The sequence below is a fragment of the Xyrauchen texanus genome, chromosome 23 (genome assembly GCF_025860055.1).
Source record: "Xyrauchen texanus isolate HMW12.3.18 chromosome 23, RBS_HiC_50CHRs, whole genome shotgun sequence".
Lineage (NCBI taxonomy): Eukaryota > Metazoa > Chordata > Actinopteri > Cypriniformes > Catostomidae > Xyrauchen > Xyrauchen texanus.
In genome coordinates, this window is record NC_068298.1 from 40636122 (window position 1) to 40652664 (window position 16543).

A 16543-nucleotide genomic window follows, 5' to 3' on the forward strand; every position below is an offset into this window, starting at 1 on the left:
GTAAGACATTGACCTCTTCAATATATTTTTGTAATATTTATTTTTGTTTACATATTTGAAAGTTCATGCCAATTTTTCGTTGACCACCACTCTTAACAAATTTGCGGTTCTATTTAGTTTGTGCACTGACTTGGTTTCCATGTGGCTATTTTCCTTGAGTGTTTAAGATTAGTAAGCTTCAGGTTAGCACACAACATCAAGCCATGTTTTGTTTACACGAGTCTATTTGAGATTTGATTTTACATTTACACAACCACGCACAATCATTTCTCATTAAATATAATTCTTAGGAAACAAATTTAGAGGAGACCGAAACCAGAGGATGGAAACTGAACATCTTGAAGTGATGGAGGATGACATATCACAGGCAGTGAAGCAGACATGTCTAAACTTTGCTATCATTCCAGAGGTAACGTTTTTCATGGAGGACCTATCTGACTTTCCCATGGTTTTCATTGTACTCTTTGGACTTCTCGATGCGCCTTTGTGGGATAGGGAGAGAAGTGCACCAATATAGTTCAGTCCCTTACTTTTAGAGATGCAGTACTGTTGTTCAGTCATACATAAATCACGGATGGGAGCACCTATATTTTTTATAGACATCCTTATGATTTTGAAAGGGAAACACAGATCTTGCGTTCCTCCTGAACGCTGCTGTTCTGTCAAACGATGTTTTATATTAAGTTGTGGCAGTGTTTTGTGAAACCATTTTACTGCGATGTTATATTTTAATAGCGTAGTCTTAAAGGATTTGTTCACCCAAAAATGTAAATTCTCTCACGATTTACTCGCATTTAAGCCATCCCAGATGTGTACATCTTTTCTTCTTCAGCAGAACTTAAATGTAGATTTTTATAAGAACATTTCAGCTCTTTTTGTCCAGACAATGCAAGTGAATGTCTGTTTGATGGTCCAAAAGTCATATTTAGGAAGCATAAAAGTATCCACACGACTCCAGTCGATCAATTAATGTCTTCTGAAGCAAATCGATAGATACATAGATCATTAAAAAGTTTTTAACTTGAAAACGATACTTAAAAGTTAATACAGTTTAATGATGATCGTCTGGAGTCGTGTGGATACATTTATGCTTCCTAAATATGACTTTTGGACCATTAAATTAATTATTATTTAAATCCTTTGATGTTTTATTCAAAAGTTACAGCGTTTTGTGGGTTGGTTCATTTGCGGGAAATATTTAAAAGGTATTGTTAACCCAAAAATGATATTTCTTTCTCATCATTTACTTGCTCTTAAGTCGTCTCAAACTTGCATGGCTTTAATTGAAAGACATTCTCATAGATGTAGATGATGTATTTACTATATCGATACAGTGAAAGTCAAAGGGATCCAACATTTGAGTGGTTTAATCCCTTTCTTCTGAGGTGATATGTTTGGATGTCAAGACTTTACATTTTGGTCTGTTTCTCAGCCAAACCAATCGTATTGCTTCAGAAGACATGGATTAAGCAGCATAGACTAACTATTGCCCACAAAAGCCTTCGTCGGCCAATTGACAGGGACACTTGCATCTATGTGAACCTCTACAATTAATCTAGATGGACTTCAAAGACTTTGGTCATTAATCTTACAGTTCAAACACAATCGATTTTTACTCACTGACACCTTAACACTTAGTTTAATAATTTTAAACCATGATTTTACCTATAAATAATTAATATTTACATTACATTCATAATGTTAGCCAGAGGGGAACTGGCCCCCACAGTGAGTCCGGTTTCTCCCAAGGTTATTTTTCTCCATTAATCTACATCTTATGGAGTTTTGTGTTCCTTGCCACAGTCGCCTACGGCTTGCTCACTGGGGTTATTAACTCTTTCCCCGCCAGCGTTTTAAAAAAAAAGTTGCCAGCCACCGCCAGGGTTTTTGACGATTTTCGCAAAAATTTAATGGCCCGCAGAATATTTAATTCCATGAATATATGAAGATGCTATATATCAAAATAAAGATCTGAGCCTCTGCTTTTAGGCAAATAAAAAACGATTTTATTTGATCTTCATTTGTTATTTTTAATGCCATTAAGGCATTAAAGGTAGGCTTTGTCAAAAACAACATTTCGGACAAAAAGCTGAGAAAAAGGCATTTCTGTCTACATTTTGAGCTACATTCTCAAAACTCCACTTACGTTTAAGACGATCGCAGTCTGTTTCTTTGATCAAAGAGTTGCGTACTCTTTCAAAACATGCGTCGTGGTCTTTCTTACCAGTATTCCACCTAAAACACGGATACCAGGAAAATTCCGTGTTTGGCGGAAGCTTTTTCATAAAACCCGGAAAATTCCGTGTTTGGAAGGGAAAGAGTTAATATAATTATCATTTAATTATTTTTAAACCATTAAAATCAAATTTTGTCTAAATTACACAATGATGATTAATCGACTTTATGGACGTTGCAGTTTTTGTCGTCTGTTAATGCTGATGTTCTGTGAAGCTGCTTTGAAACGATGTGTGTTGTGAAAGGCGCTATACAAATAAAATTGAATTGAATTGAATTGAATTGAATTGAATTGGAGTCTTATGGATTACCATTATATACTTTTTGGATCTTGAATGTTTTGAACTCCATTGAACATCTTAAATCTATGAAAATCTCTTTGTGTGCATCTTGCAGAAGAAAGTCATGCAAGTTATAACTGCTATAAGAAAAAGCTAGGGGAAATTGGTACAAAGATGTGTTGTTGTGCTGGCTTAATTTTTTTTACAGGAAGTGTATTTTGTATATAAGTGTATTTTTTACTTGATTATACTTCTGCGAAATAGTATACTTCTAAAGACAAAATATACTCATATTCAAGATCTATTCTCTAAAAGCAAGTCTAAATATCTTAAATGCTGCTTCTCAGGTGAATGCATCTTTTTTAAAGGATTTTTAGATATTTTCAAATATTTGTATTTCAACATTCTCAGATTTCAATGTTTTCTTCTGCAGTATAGTTCCTAAAGTAAATGTACATTGTTTTAAAGGAGTTTTAGATATTTTTATTGGAAAACAAGCCAAAACAAATTATAAACATATTTTGTTGCAGTGTATCATGGGGCGAAGACTTCCGGTCTCATCTTTGTTCACTTCAATCCATCTTTCACTCACAAAATAAACTCTCTCTTATTAATAAAGCTGCATATTGACAATTTTCTTCACGATAAGAAACACACAGTGACATATATATTATGATTCAATAAGTCACGAGCCATCACGTTATAATCTAGCTGCATTAAGCGTGTGCGCTCGAGGGACAAGTGTCCCCATGTATCTCAGCGGGGTGCAGTTTCAATCTCTCCCCCTTAGATCGGGACATTCACGCCACTCATAGAAGAGGTGCAGACCGCACAGATTTGTTCTGTATTATTGGAACTTTAATAAAGGTATAACACATGAAATATAACTGCATTAAGATGTAACGCGGGGTGTTTCCTTTAAAGATGCTCAACACACAAGTTTTGCTTCAGCGGAGTATCAGCTCCAGCTCCACTTAATACACAACGAAAGTGCTTCTGTATTTATTTATTTATGTAGTATTCTTGCATTATAATTCCATCATACTTTAAACTTTCCAATCAGCTTCAGGTGATGTGGATCACAGAGTTCATCTGGACTGTGATCTGTGTAATTCTTGCTTTCATCAGTCAGGAGTGAACTGCAGTGCTGCTCGTGTCATCATTAGAGTTTCATATGATTTCATTACGTTAAATAAGATCAAACGACTATTCGATAATAAAAATTGTTTGTCTATAATTATTTATTGTCGATAACGTTGACTAATGGTTTCAGTCCTAGCTGAAAGTAATCTAAAAGTAATCAGATTAGATAGCCCCAAAATGTAATTATTAGATTACGTTACTGATTGCATTTTTTGCCATGTCATTTGTAATCAGTTCCTGATTACATTTCACAAGTAATCTACCCAGCACTGATTATACAGTGGAATTGTCACAGATGAGCGCCGTTGCAAACATCTGTGAATGAGACCTGCATAAGCACAAGCATGCACATTCGTAACACAAACCACAGCTTTACTCACAGTCTAGCTGCTAGCACTAATAATACACAATGTGTACAGAGAGGGTTTGTTTTGTTTGTGGTTAATATTCATGCAGTTTACAGCCTCATTTTGGTTTAATGCATTATAACAGCTGTTAGAAGTTTATTATTCTCTCTATGTGAGCGAGTCACCAGGATTACCATAAACACCTATATAAATGGGCAGCATAATTAATGCAAGTGCATTATTATTTATTTCTCATTTTAATCAGCATACATCTGCAATATTGGCACATTTATGGTTCATGATACACCCATCAAACCTTAAATAGCAGTCCGAATTTCAAGCTTAAAATGACACCCATTTTAAAATGAGAAGCTTTTAATGAATTAGCAAGCAGTTCCAGGTTGAAGGAGGAAAAATTAAAACCTTTTTTTTATATATCATTATCAGTATCAGCCACAATGAGCTGCGAGTTATCGGTCCAGAAATTCCATATCGGTGCATCCCTACTCTATATTTCGAAAATGTCGTTCCTTGAAGAACTTGCCAGATGCATGTTTCTGTGCAGTTGCCACAAAAACAAAAAGAGTTCTCTTTTGCTTGGCTGTGTGACAACAATGCAGCAGTAATATATATATTGCTTACGAATGATTTACTTATTGTAGTCTCTGCATATTAAACTTGGATAGGATAAATACTCTATCCTATCCAAGTTTAATATGCAAAAATTTAAAATCACACTTCATCTTTAATGAATATTCCAGGTTCAATACAAGTTAATTTCAGTCGACAGCGTTCGATACATAATATCGATTACCATAAAAAATTATTTTGACTCGTCTCTCCTTTTTTGTTTTTAAAAGCTATATCTGGGTTACAGTGAGGGAGTTACAATGGAAGCGAATTGGGACCAATTTCTGAATGTTAAAATTCTCACCGATTCAAAAGTATAGACACAAGACATAAACAATATGTGTGTAAATATCACTTACGGTGTACTTTTCTGTGTAAAGAAACTGCAAAACAACTTTACAAATGACTATTTAAACAACTTTACAGCTCAATTAATACATGAGTTTTAACAGAAGAATTAATGTTAAATTTACTTCTGCTTTTATAAAAATATAAGCTTCACATTTCTGCCTTTAAACCCTCCAAAAATTGGCTCCATTGACTTCAACTGTAAGAGTTTCACAGTAACCTCGATTTGTGCTTGAGGGATGAGTCAAAATAAATGTTTGTGGCAATCAATATTATGCCACAAATGCTGCCAACTGAGCTTAACTTGTATTGAACCCGGAATATTCCTTAAAGGGATATCTTGCTAAGAAAACAGTGTATATATATATATATATATATATATATATATATATATATATATATATATATATATATATATATATTACACAAACACACACACACACACACACACACACACGTGTGTTTGTATAAATGTATGTATTTATACATGAATACTATGACATCATTTAGTTGTAAATGGGGAAAGAAAGCAGCTGAGCATTCAATCACAAACAAAGACAACATGCTTTTGTGTTTTTCAGTCCAGCACTGACTGCTCCCGTATTCTATCTCTGATAGGCTGACATGCTTCACGCGAGTCCAGCGCTCATTACAATGATTGCCATCAATGAAAGATCTAAAACATGACATTTTCTCACAGCAACAGGAGGATCTGTAAGATGTTCTGGCTTGTAACAAATCATTTTCCTCAGTCTGAATTAATTTCAGAGTAATCATTTAACAAACAAGGACTAGTCATGAGTCACCACATCTAAACTCACAGGGTGCCAATTTTACTGCAAAACCATTTCCTGTTAACATACTCATGTCACATGCGCACGTGAGCATCATTCACTAAACAGAAGAGTGAACAGTTCAATCCACTAAAGACCATGCTGGTTGCCAGCAGGACCACTCACCTTCTTTAAGGGCCTTATCCACATTGAGAGACACCACCACCCTCCTGGTCTGGGCTAAATCCAGCAGTGGCACACAGAAACGGCCCTACAGATCACAGAGTGAGAAGGTCAACCATCAGACAAATCATATATGAAATATACAAGGATAGTCCTAGTCCAACAACAGAAATTGATTATTTTAATATTATCAACATCAATTCATAACCTTGCCCACTGGCCTGATCATAACAGTATTCCCACTCTTTTTGCCAATGAATTTCCATGACTTTTCCAGTCATTTAAGATTTCTGAAAACCAAAGTTTATAAATCATTTTGATTCAGACCGATTCACTAATTAATCATTAAAACCGTTTTGTGAACAATTTTCATTACCAACTCAAAAGAAGGATTCGCTCAAAAATCGGACAACATTACAAGCCAGTTCTTCTCAACACAAACTCTACTTTTACCAATGCCCAATTCCCAATGCGCTCTTGAAGTCCTCGTGGCGGCATAGTGACTCGCCTCAATCCGGGTGGCAGAGGACGAATCTCAGTAGCCTCCAATTCTGAGACAGTCAATCCACACATCTTATCATGTGGCTTGTTGAGCGCATTACCACGGAGAAGAGCATGGGCCTCCACATGCGCATCCACAAACAACTGACCATGCACCCCACCAAGAGCAAAAACCACACATTATAGGGACCACGAGGAGGTTACCCCATGTGACTCTACCTTCCCTAGCAACTGGGCCAATTTGGTTGCCTAGGAGAACTGGCTGGAGTCACTCAGCACACCCTGGATTGGAACTTGTGTCTCCAGGGGTGGTAGTGCAGCATCAATACTCGTTGAGCTACCCCGGTCCCTAATTTTTTTTAGGCTTAGAAAACAGAATTTTAAAATGTCTTGATATTTCCAGGATTTCCATGACCATAGGAACCCTGTGCAAATATTCTTCTAAAAATCTTCATTTGTATTCAGAAAGTCTCACACATTTGGGATGGCATGAAGGTGAATAAATGATAAGAGAATCTCTTTTAATCTTTGGTTAAACTATTCCTCAATCAACAGAATTTGTGGCAAGATTACCACAAAAATGATTGACGCGTTCCTCCATTTCTTTCAACAAATAAAAATTGAGGTTCCAGTGAGGCACTTACAATGGAAGTGAACGAGGCACAATTTTTGGAGGGTTTAAAGGCCGAAATGTGAACCTTATAATTTTATAATACAAAATCTGTTAAGCCTTTAAATAAGCCTTTCATTTAAGCTATGAAGGTGTTATATCATAATTTACGTTAGTTTTTAGGTTTACAGCGCAACATAGTAATGAAATTAGAAAATTGGAAAATGTTACCAATTTTATCACAATAAAATCATGTTAACACACATAATGTTTTGTAACTCTACTTTTGAAACCGTGAATATTTTAACGTTTACAGGTCGACCCCTTTCACTTCCATTGTAAGTGGCTCACTTTAACCCTGATTTTTGCAGGAATCAACATTATGCCACAAATGTTGTTGATTGATCTTAACTTGTATTGAACCCAGAATATTACTTTAATATGAGGTCATAAAAACTGCATAACAATTTTACAAGAATTAGAAAAAAAAAATTCCTGCAGATGTTTGTACAATTTACACTCACCTAAAGGATTATTAGGAACACCTGTTCAATTTCTCATTAATGCAATTATCTAATCAACCAATCACATGGCAGTTGCTTCAATGCATTTAGGGGTGTGGTCCTGGTCAAGACAATCTCCTGATCTCCAAACTGAATGTCAGAATGGGAAAGAAAGGTGATTTAAGCCATTTTGAGCGTGGCATGGTTGTTGGTGCCAGACGGGCCGGTCTGAGTATTTCACAATCTGCTCAGTTACTAAGATTTTCACGTACAACCATTTCTAGGGTTTACAAAGAATGGTGTGAAAAGGGAAAAACATCCAGTGTGCGGCAGTCCTGTGGGCGAAAATGCCTTGTTGATGCTAGAGGTCAGAGGAGAATGGGCCGACTGATTCAAGCTGATAGAAGAGCAACTTTGCCTGAAATAACCACTCGTTACAACCGAGGTATGCAGCAAAGCATTTGTGAAGCCACAACACGCACAACCTTGAGGCGGATGGGCTACAACAGCAGAAGACCCCACCGGGTACCACTCATCTCCACTACAAATAGGAAAAAGAGGCTACAATTTGCAAGAGCTCACCAAAATTGGACAGTTGAAGACTGGAAAAATGTTGCCTGGTCTGATGAGTCTCGATTTTTCTGAATGAGACATTCAGATGGTAGAGTCAGAATTTGGCGTAAACAGAATGAGAACATGGACCATCATGCCTTGTTACCACTGTGCAGGCTGGTGGTGGTGGTGGTGGTGTAATGGTGTGGGGGATGTTTTCTTGGCACACTTTAGGCCCCTTAGTGCCAATTAGGCATCGTTTAAATGCCACGGCCTACCTGAGCATTGTTTCTGACCATGTCCATCCCTTTATGGCCACCATGTACCCATCCTCTGATGGCTACTTCCAGCAGGATAATGCACCATGTCACAAAGCTCGAATTATTTCAAATTGGTTTCTTGAACATGACATTGAGTTCACTGTACTAAAATGGCCCCCACAGTCACCAGATCTCAACCCAATAGAGCATCTTTGGGATGTGGTGGAACGGGAGCTTCGTGCCCTGGATGTCCATCCCACAAATCTCCATCAATTGCAAGACGCTATCCTATCAATATGGGCCAACATTTCTAAAGAATGCTTTCAGCACCTTGTTGAATCAATGCCACATAGAATTAAGGCAGTTATGAAGGCGAAAGGGGGTCAAACACAGTATTAGTATCGTGTTCCTAATAATCCTTTAGGTGAGTGTATATTTGTTCAATAAAAAAAATATTAGATTTTATATTAGCCACTTGCTCACTGCTTGACATGCCAACTACCCCCATCCATCCATTTATGTTGCATCCACCAATCATCTACTAATGAAAAACCATTCCATCAAACAAATGAAAACACAGTCGGGCTTTGAAGTGTGTGCGTTTGTCTAGTCGTGTCATTCTTACCATTAGCTTATGAAATAAATCCACCAGCTTCGACGACTGCCTCTTGGTCGTGTCAAACCTGCTGATCTTTGGTGGACTTTTCCTCACCAGCAGCCCAAAACTACCCAGCAGAAAACAAAACAACGCGAAAGACACATAAAGAAAGAGTTTGAGGAAAAACGAGGTGAGGGTGAGTCCTCCAGAGCCGAGCTGAGATAGCAGCACCGCCGCCGCGATGCCGACGACCAGAGACGGGTAGACAGCGCTGGGCATCAGGGTGCTGCTGATGCTGCTTCGGCCATCAAGGGGATGCATGGCGATGCTGCTGACATTGGCATGTCCTCACATGTGCACAACAACAGAGGAGAACATGCATGTCCCTTGAGTTCACAGTCCAGATGTCACTCATCACCATGTGTTCATCAAATTTACAAGGTATCCACAGCTGACCCACGCTTGAAGAGCCACTTCAGACAGAAAATTCACCAACAACTGTTCTTTTAGATGGCTGCATTTATAATGTAACTGATAATCCAGGTTTGGAGCTCCACTTTACCACATGAAAGACAAGAAACGCACAGTTGCATTTACATGTTACACCTTTGCACTTTAGGCGGAAACATCTTTTAAAATGTTTCACCTGGTTGGTCTACATCTGTAGCTCGTTACGCTGTTGCACTTCAGCGGTTACTTTTGTAGCAAATGGACACCAGTAAAAGTGAAAATGACGTTCAGAGATGACCTGGCTAGCTCTAGGAGCTTAGAGGGTTGTTCGTTTAAATCCTCCAACCAAATGCATAAGTAGCGTCTAGTGCACACCAGGGGCATCAAGTTATAGAAAACCGTTCTGATGTCTTACATAAGACCGGTGCGTTCATCCAAATATATAAAATCACCTTCAGTTGACTGGCTGGCAGCGTTCAGCTCCATTAAAATAGCGCCCCAGCGAATACAGACAACAGAGGCGTATCTCCCGATGAATTTAACTTTCTGACGGACAGCATGTGATATAAAGACGCAAATACACCGTGGTCACATCTCGATGTCTACTGTAATCCGTAACAGATCCAAAACGGGTCAAAAAACAAACTTATTCACAATCCGTCGCGTTGACAAGCGCTCTCGGTTCAGTCTAGATCTCCGACTCTCTACTGGAGGCGAATATGCGAATCCTACTAAGACAAAGGGACTGTTCATTAATATTAACAAGCTAAGGTGACGTTCGCTAGATAGGTCTAACTGATTGGATGAGAGACTTACTTTGGTGAGTGGGCTGTAGACTGCTGGCGAATGAGCGGCACAGACTGTGACGTAGGTAAGGCTTATGAATATTCATTAGTCATGTGACTAGACGACAGTGGAAGGTTACCAAGCAACGTCAGCATTATCTTGTTAATATTCATGAGGTAGGCTACGTCTTTGCCGTAGTAGGATTGGGAAGCATGTTGGGAAGTTCGCGCGAGGAAAAAGGGAAGCGGGTAAGGAGCGGCGTTTAGGTCATAAATCATTCACACAGCGGATCATACGGATAAATAAATGTTTGGTAGAATGCCTGACCCAGATTGCTCTCTATAATTGTTTGTTTTGTTTTTGAAGGGGGAAAACGATTGTTCTGGAGAAATAGGTCGGAGAGAGGTCATGCAAACGATGTATTTGGGATATTTGTAACGTTGTAAACAATAACGTTAACAATGAATTAAGACAAGTCATTTTTATATAGCCTTTGACAACATACGTCGTTTCAAAGCAGCTTTACAGAAACGCATTAACAGAAGATAAAACTGAATTTATAATGTCTTAGAGTCATCATTGTGTATTTTGATAAAATACGATTGTGAATTGTGTTTAAAAATAAGTAATTAAATAATACATGTATTTAGAACCCCAGTGAGAGAGCCAAATGCGACTGTGGCAAGGAACACAAAACTCCATAAGATGTTGATTAATGGAGAATAATAACCTTGGGAGAAACCAGACTTTCTGTGGGCGCCAGTTCCCCTCTGGCTAACATGAATACAATGTAGAAAAATAACTTTGGGAAAAAAATAGACTCCCTGTGAGCGCCAGTTCCCCTCTGGCTAACATGAAAACAATGTAGAAAAATAACTTTGGGAAAAACCAGACTCATGTGGGGGCCAGTTCCCCTCTGACTAACATCATGAATACAATGCCAAAATTACCTATGTATAGTGCAAGTCATGGTTTAAAATTATGAAACTAAGTAAGTGTTAAGGGACAGTGTTTAAACAAAGATTTTGTAAGAACTGTAAGATTAATGACCAATGTCTTTGAAGTCTATCGTGGATTAACTGCAGAAATTCACATAGATGCAATTGTCCTTGTTAACTGGCTGATGAAGGGTTTTGTGACCAATTATTTGATAGGCTATTAATTACATTTTAAGAGTGTTGTCCATCATTACACCAAGGTGATGCAGGCAGAGATCAGTGAGGTGCATCGCAGTTCAACCGGCTGGTAATTTTGGTGAGGTCTATCCTAAAGCCAAGGTTCAGGCAATTGCATATGACGTATACAATGTCTTATGGTTGGAGTTGGCATCAGTTCATCCTTTGAAGTCCATCGTAATAGACTGAAGTGACATTTGGCTGGCATCGGCTGCTATTGGTCATCATTACTCAGAGACAAGTAGCAGTAGAGTCCAACACAAAGCAGGAATGGAGCTGGATCCGGCCGGTTCTGGTGACCTCAGGATAGGAGTCCTGGGGTTGAGACAGGGAAAAAATCAGATGCCAATCAATTTATTGCAGAGTTATAGATCATGATCAATGTTTCTGGTTTCTGCAGACCTAATGAAAGCAGTCCAATTGTGTGGTGATGAATAAATTAGGTGTATGCCTGGCTAAATAGATAGTCTTTAGTCTAGACTTAAACTGAGGGAGTGTGTCTGCATCTCGAACAGTGTTAGGGAGACCATTCCATTGTTTAGGAGACAAATATGAAAAGGATACCTCCTTTTGTGTATTTTGATATTCTAGGAACTATTAACAGGCCAGAATTTTGCGATCATAATGAACGTGATGGAATGATCGAGCGTGGTAGAAGATCAGTTAAGTGCTGCAGAGCAAGACCATTCAAAGCTTTGTACGTAGTTAACAGAATTTTAAAATGAATACGAAATTTAATAGGTAGCCAATGTAACGACAATAAAATGGGTCTAATAAGATCATATTTCTTGGTTCTAGTCACCAATCTGGCTGCTGCATTTTGAACCAATTGAAGTTAATTTATTGGTCTTGCTGGACATCCTCCCAGTAATGCATTACAATAATCTAGTCTTGAGGTCATGAACGCATTAATTCATTTTTCGCCATCAGCAACAGAGAGCATGTGTTGTAATTTAGCAATATTTCTATGGTGGAAGAATGCTCTTCTACAAACATTGGTAATTTGATTTTCAAAGGACAGATTGGTATCAAATTGTAATCAAAAATTATATTTTAGCATCTTGTTTTTAGAGGTTTTTGGTCCAATAATTAGTACATCTGTTTAGTCAAAATTGAGTAGAAGGAAATTTCTGGCCATCCAATCTTTGATACACTCTGCTAATTTGGAGAAATGTGAAATTTCGTCAGGTTTTGAAGAAAAATAAAGTTGGGTATCGTCGGCATAACAGTGGAAATTTATTCCACGATTCCTGATAATATCTCACAGGGTAAGCATATACAAGGAGAAAAGCAGAGGCCCTAAAACTGATCCCTGTGGCACTCCATACTTTACTTTTGTTTGGTTTGTCAATTCCTCGTTTACATAAACAATGTGGTAGCAGTCTGCTAAATAGAACATAAACCATGCTAATGCAAGTCCACAAATACCAACATAATTCTCTAGCCTATTCAAGAGAATGTCATGGTCTATCATGTAGAATGCATCACTAAGATCTAAAAGCACTAGAAGTGAAATGCAGCCGCTGTCAAAGTCTGTCTCCCTCATGTTTCCTAGGACTCTTATTTTGAAGTGTTCCCTCGGACTACATTTCCCATCATGCACTGCCCTCATCAGTGCCATCTGTTCTCACCTGTTTTTCATTCCCTCTAGTTTTGCATTTCTTTGTCAGTTCTTGTTTGTTGCTTTATGAGTTCATGTTTGTTTCACTATTATCATCTTCATTATAAGCCTGCATTTAGATCCATCATCTCCCATCTCATGACTGACTACCATGGATTTAGCAGCTGTCCGAATTCTGCTACTCAAGAAAGGGGACCATCCAGTTGAGGATTGCGTCCGTGAGTTTTTAGAATTAGCTAATTTAGTGCACTATCAGACCGCTCTGTGGTGGTTTTCTTATGGACCGGTCTGAATAGTGCACTGAAGGAACTGATGTCACCAGCTGATACTCACTGGACCCTCTGTGAATATATGGAGAAGGCTCTGGAACTTTGCGGTTCTTATTACACACTGGAACCTAGGGCCAAAACCTGCATCTTCGGCTCCTTGCTCCAAGCCTGCCACGGCCAATGAGCCAGCACCCACACCTGCCACGGCCAACGAGCCAGCGCCCATGCATGTAGCCTCAACCGTCCAAGAGCCAATGCCTGTGGCCTCTCCCGCTCACATGACTACGCTCCCAGCTGTCCGGAAGAGAAGTAAAAGGACACCTTCTCCCCAGTCACTGCCAGTGCTCACGACCACGGAGGTCGTTCCCCAGTAGCTGCCAGTGCTCATGAACACGAAGGTCTGTTCCCAGTCGCTGCCAGCTCCCCATTTTGCTAAAATATGCTGACCTGGCAGCTTTAAGTTCCTGTCTGTAGCTAGAGACACTATCCTTCTATGCACCACGAAATACCTCTGAAATATTTTGTATTTTCCCACTTGCGCACCATTTTCCCGAACTGCTCTCTTGAGAGCATGAGTGTGATCATTGTACCATGGTGCAGGGCTTTTTTCTTTCATTTTCTTTCATCGACGGGGGGCGACACAATCAAGAGTGCTAGAGGTAACTATTTATATTTTCTGTTATTTCATCAAGTTCTTCAGACTTTGGGGCTTATTGAGTGTATGAGATAGATCTGGAAGATTATTAGTGAAGGTATCTTTAGTGGTTGAAAGAATAGTTCTACCTGAATGATAGCGTTGTGTAGATTGAGTAACATTAGTTGATTGCAGCATACAAGAGACGAGGTAATGATCCGAGATGTCATCACTCTGCAGAAGAATTTCTATGTATCAACATCAACTCCATATGACAGAATTAAATCATGAACAATATTATTATTGCGATGAGTTGGTCCTATCACATTTTGTCTGCCTCCAAGAGAGTTGACAATACTGATAAATGCTAATTCCAATGTGTCATTGGCATCATGCGTGTGAATGTTGAAGTCACCAACAATTAAAGCTCTATCTACAGTAACTACAAGATCTGATAAAAAAATTACCAAGTTCACAAAGGATATCAGAATAAGGTCCGGGTGATCTATATACTGTAGCAAGGGTAAAAGACAACCGAGATTTTTTCATTTATATCTGACGGTGTCACATTAAGCCTTATTAATTCAAAAGACTTACATTTATATCCTGTCCTCTGAGTAACACCAAATACTTCACTGTAAATTGTAGCAACACCTCCTCCTCGACCCTTCAGACGAGGCTCATGTTTATAACAATAACCTGGGGGAGTAGATTCATTTAAACTAATATATTCATCAGTTTTATGCCAGGTTTCAGTCAAACAGAGCGCATCCAATCTATGATCTGTAATAAATTAATTTACAATTAGTGCATTGGTAGAAAGAGATCTAATGTTTTGTTGCCCTATCTTTATATGACGTTATCTTGAATTTTTGTTCAAGTTTGACCTTAAACAAATTTATTTAAATGATTCAGTGAAGGGTTTGTGTTTGGAAGTTCGTGGAACAGACACAGTCTCTATATGATATCTAGGTGATAAAGTATCTATGTGTTGTAGTTTATGTGACCTGTGTGACATCTCGAGGCAGCTAGCAGATGTTCGGATTAACCAGTTTGTCTGCTTCTTACCTGGGCCACAGTTAGTCAATTACTATCATTATTAAGACTATGAACCAAATTTCTAGAGAGGAGAGCGAAACCTTCCCTGGAGGGATGGAGTCTGTCTCTCTTTAGCAGGTCAGGTCTACCCCAAAAACTCTTCCCATCTTTAACTATAGGCAATTTTTATGACACATTAGTAAAAACACAGTTACTTCATTAATTGTGTTTAGAATAAATCATATATTTTTTATGAGGATGCCTTTAGAGTTTGGCCTTGTGCCTCCAACTCTTTAGGTATTGGCAAATATGCAATATAATAGTCTCCCCATTTTTTCAGTTGATCTTATATTTCACCTGATTTGACAGTAGAGGGCGATCTTAAATTGCCATCCCTGTTACCATGATTTTGGATATTTGTTGAAGTACCAGTATTAAAATCTCTTTCTTAAGCATCAGGTATTGTCATGACCTTGAGCTAATGGCTAAATGGCCTGGTAAACTGTCAACCCCTTTTACATTTCTAAAGGCATAGCTATATTGCAACACACATATATATACATTTAGCGTGAGATGGCACAGAGCAATTAATTAACACCAAAAGACATTCTTTGTCTTTAACACAAATGATGGATTTAAATGTATTATATAGCAGGTGTGCTATATTTTCTCACATTAGTTTTCTTTTTCTTGTGGTCATAATTTTAAACATTGAACTTAACTGTTAACACAAACCAAGTCAAATTGAATTTTTTGCATCATTAAAATTGCATATGGGGCCGGTTGCATAAAAGGGCTGATTATACCAGAAATGGAAGTGAAGACACTGCTATATAATAAAATCTGAATTTTACCTGCACTATGCATGATCTCAAAGCCTTATTATATGGCGGACAAAACCTTCAAAAATGATAAATAATTAATACACATTTCATATATAAGTAAATAAATACATATGCTTGTGCATAAATAAATAAATAATTAAATGTGAGAGGACATATACAAATACATAAATGCACCCATTAATACAAAATAATACAATATAAAACGATTGGGGAAATGTTGATTGTGCAGTTAAAATGTAGTCTATTTTTATTTTATATTTCATATTTAATTCTATATTCCTTTAATAATTCAGTTATTGCTGTATATAGTTCCGCATTTATTTTTCTTCCGTGCAACATGACTGTGACAGCTGATGACATCCTCTCATTAGTATTTTAAATAAATACTCTAACAGAAATAAATGAATAATCAAAGAAAGATAGAAATGTGGAATTAAAAATCAACTTTAAATTTAGCATTTCTTTTAACAATTAGTATTTCCCCAAAAATGTATTTATGCTTTATATCCAATTATTTTTGCATTGATCAGTGCATTTATTTATTTATTTGTATATCTCAAGTCAAGTCAAGTCAAGTGGTTTTTATTGTCGTTTCAACCATATACAGTTAGTACAGTACACAGCAAAACGAGACAACGTTCCTCCAGGACCATGGTGCTACATAAAAACAACAAAGGACCAACACAGGACCACATGAGACAACACAACGAAATAAAATACCTATATAAAAAAAACTACATATACCTATATAAAGTGCACGT

At 37.8% G+C, this 16543-nt stretch overlaps 1 protein-coding gene across 1 annotated transcript in view; it reads right to left on the bottom strand.

Moving 5' to 3' along the window:
* The window catches only part of snx25 (sorting nexin 25), a 107426-nt gene extending 97319 nt beyond the window's left edge, over positions 1–10107 (bottom strand). The window contains 2 exon segments of the mRNA XM_052089067.1: positions 5944–6028; positions 8992–10107. Coding sequence (XP_051945027.1) covers positions 5944–6028; positions 8992–9285 — 379 coding nt within the window. The 5' untranslated portion in view covers positions 9286–10107.
* Between the last annotated feature and the right edge of the window lie 6436 nt (positions 10108–16543).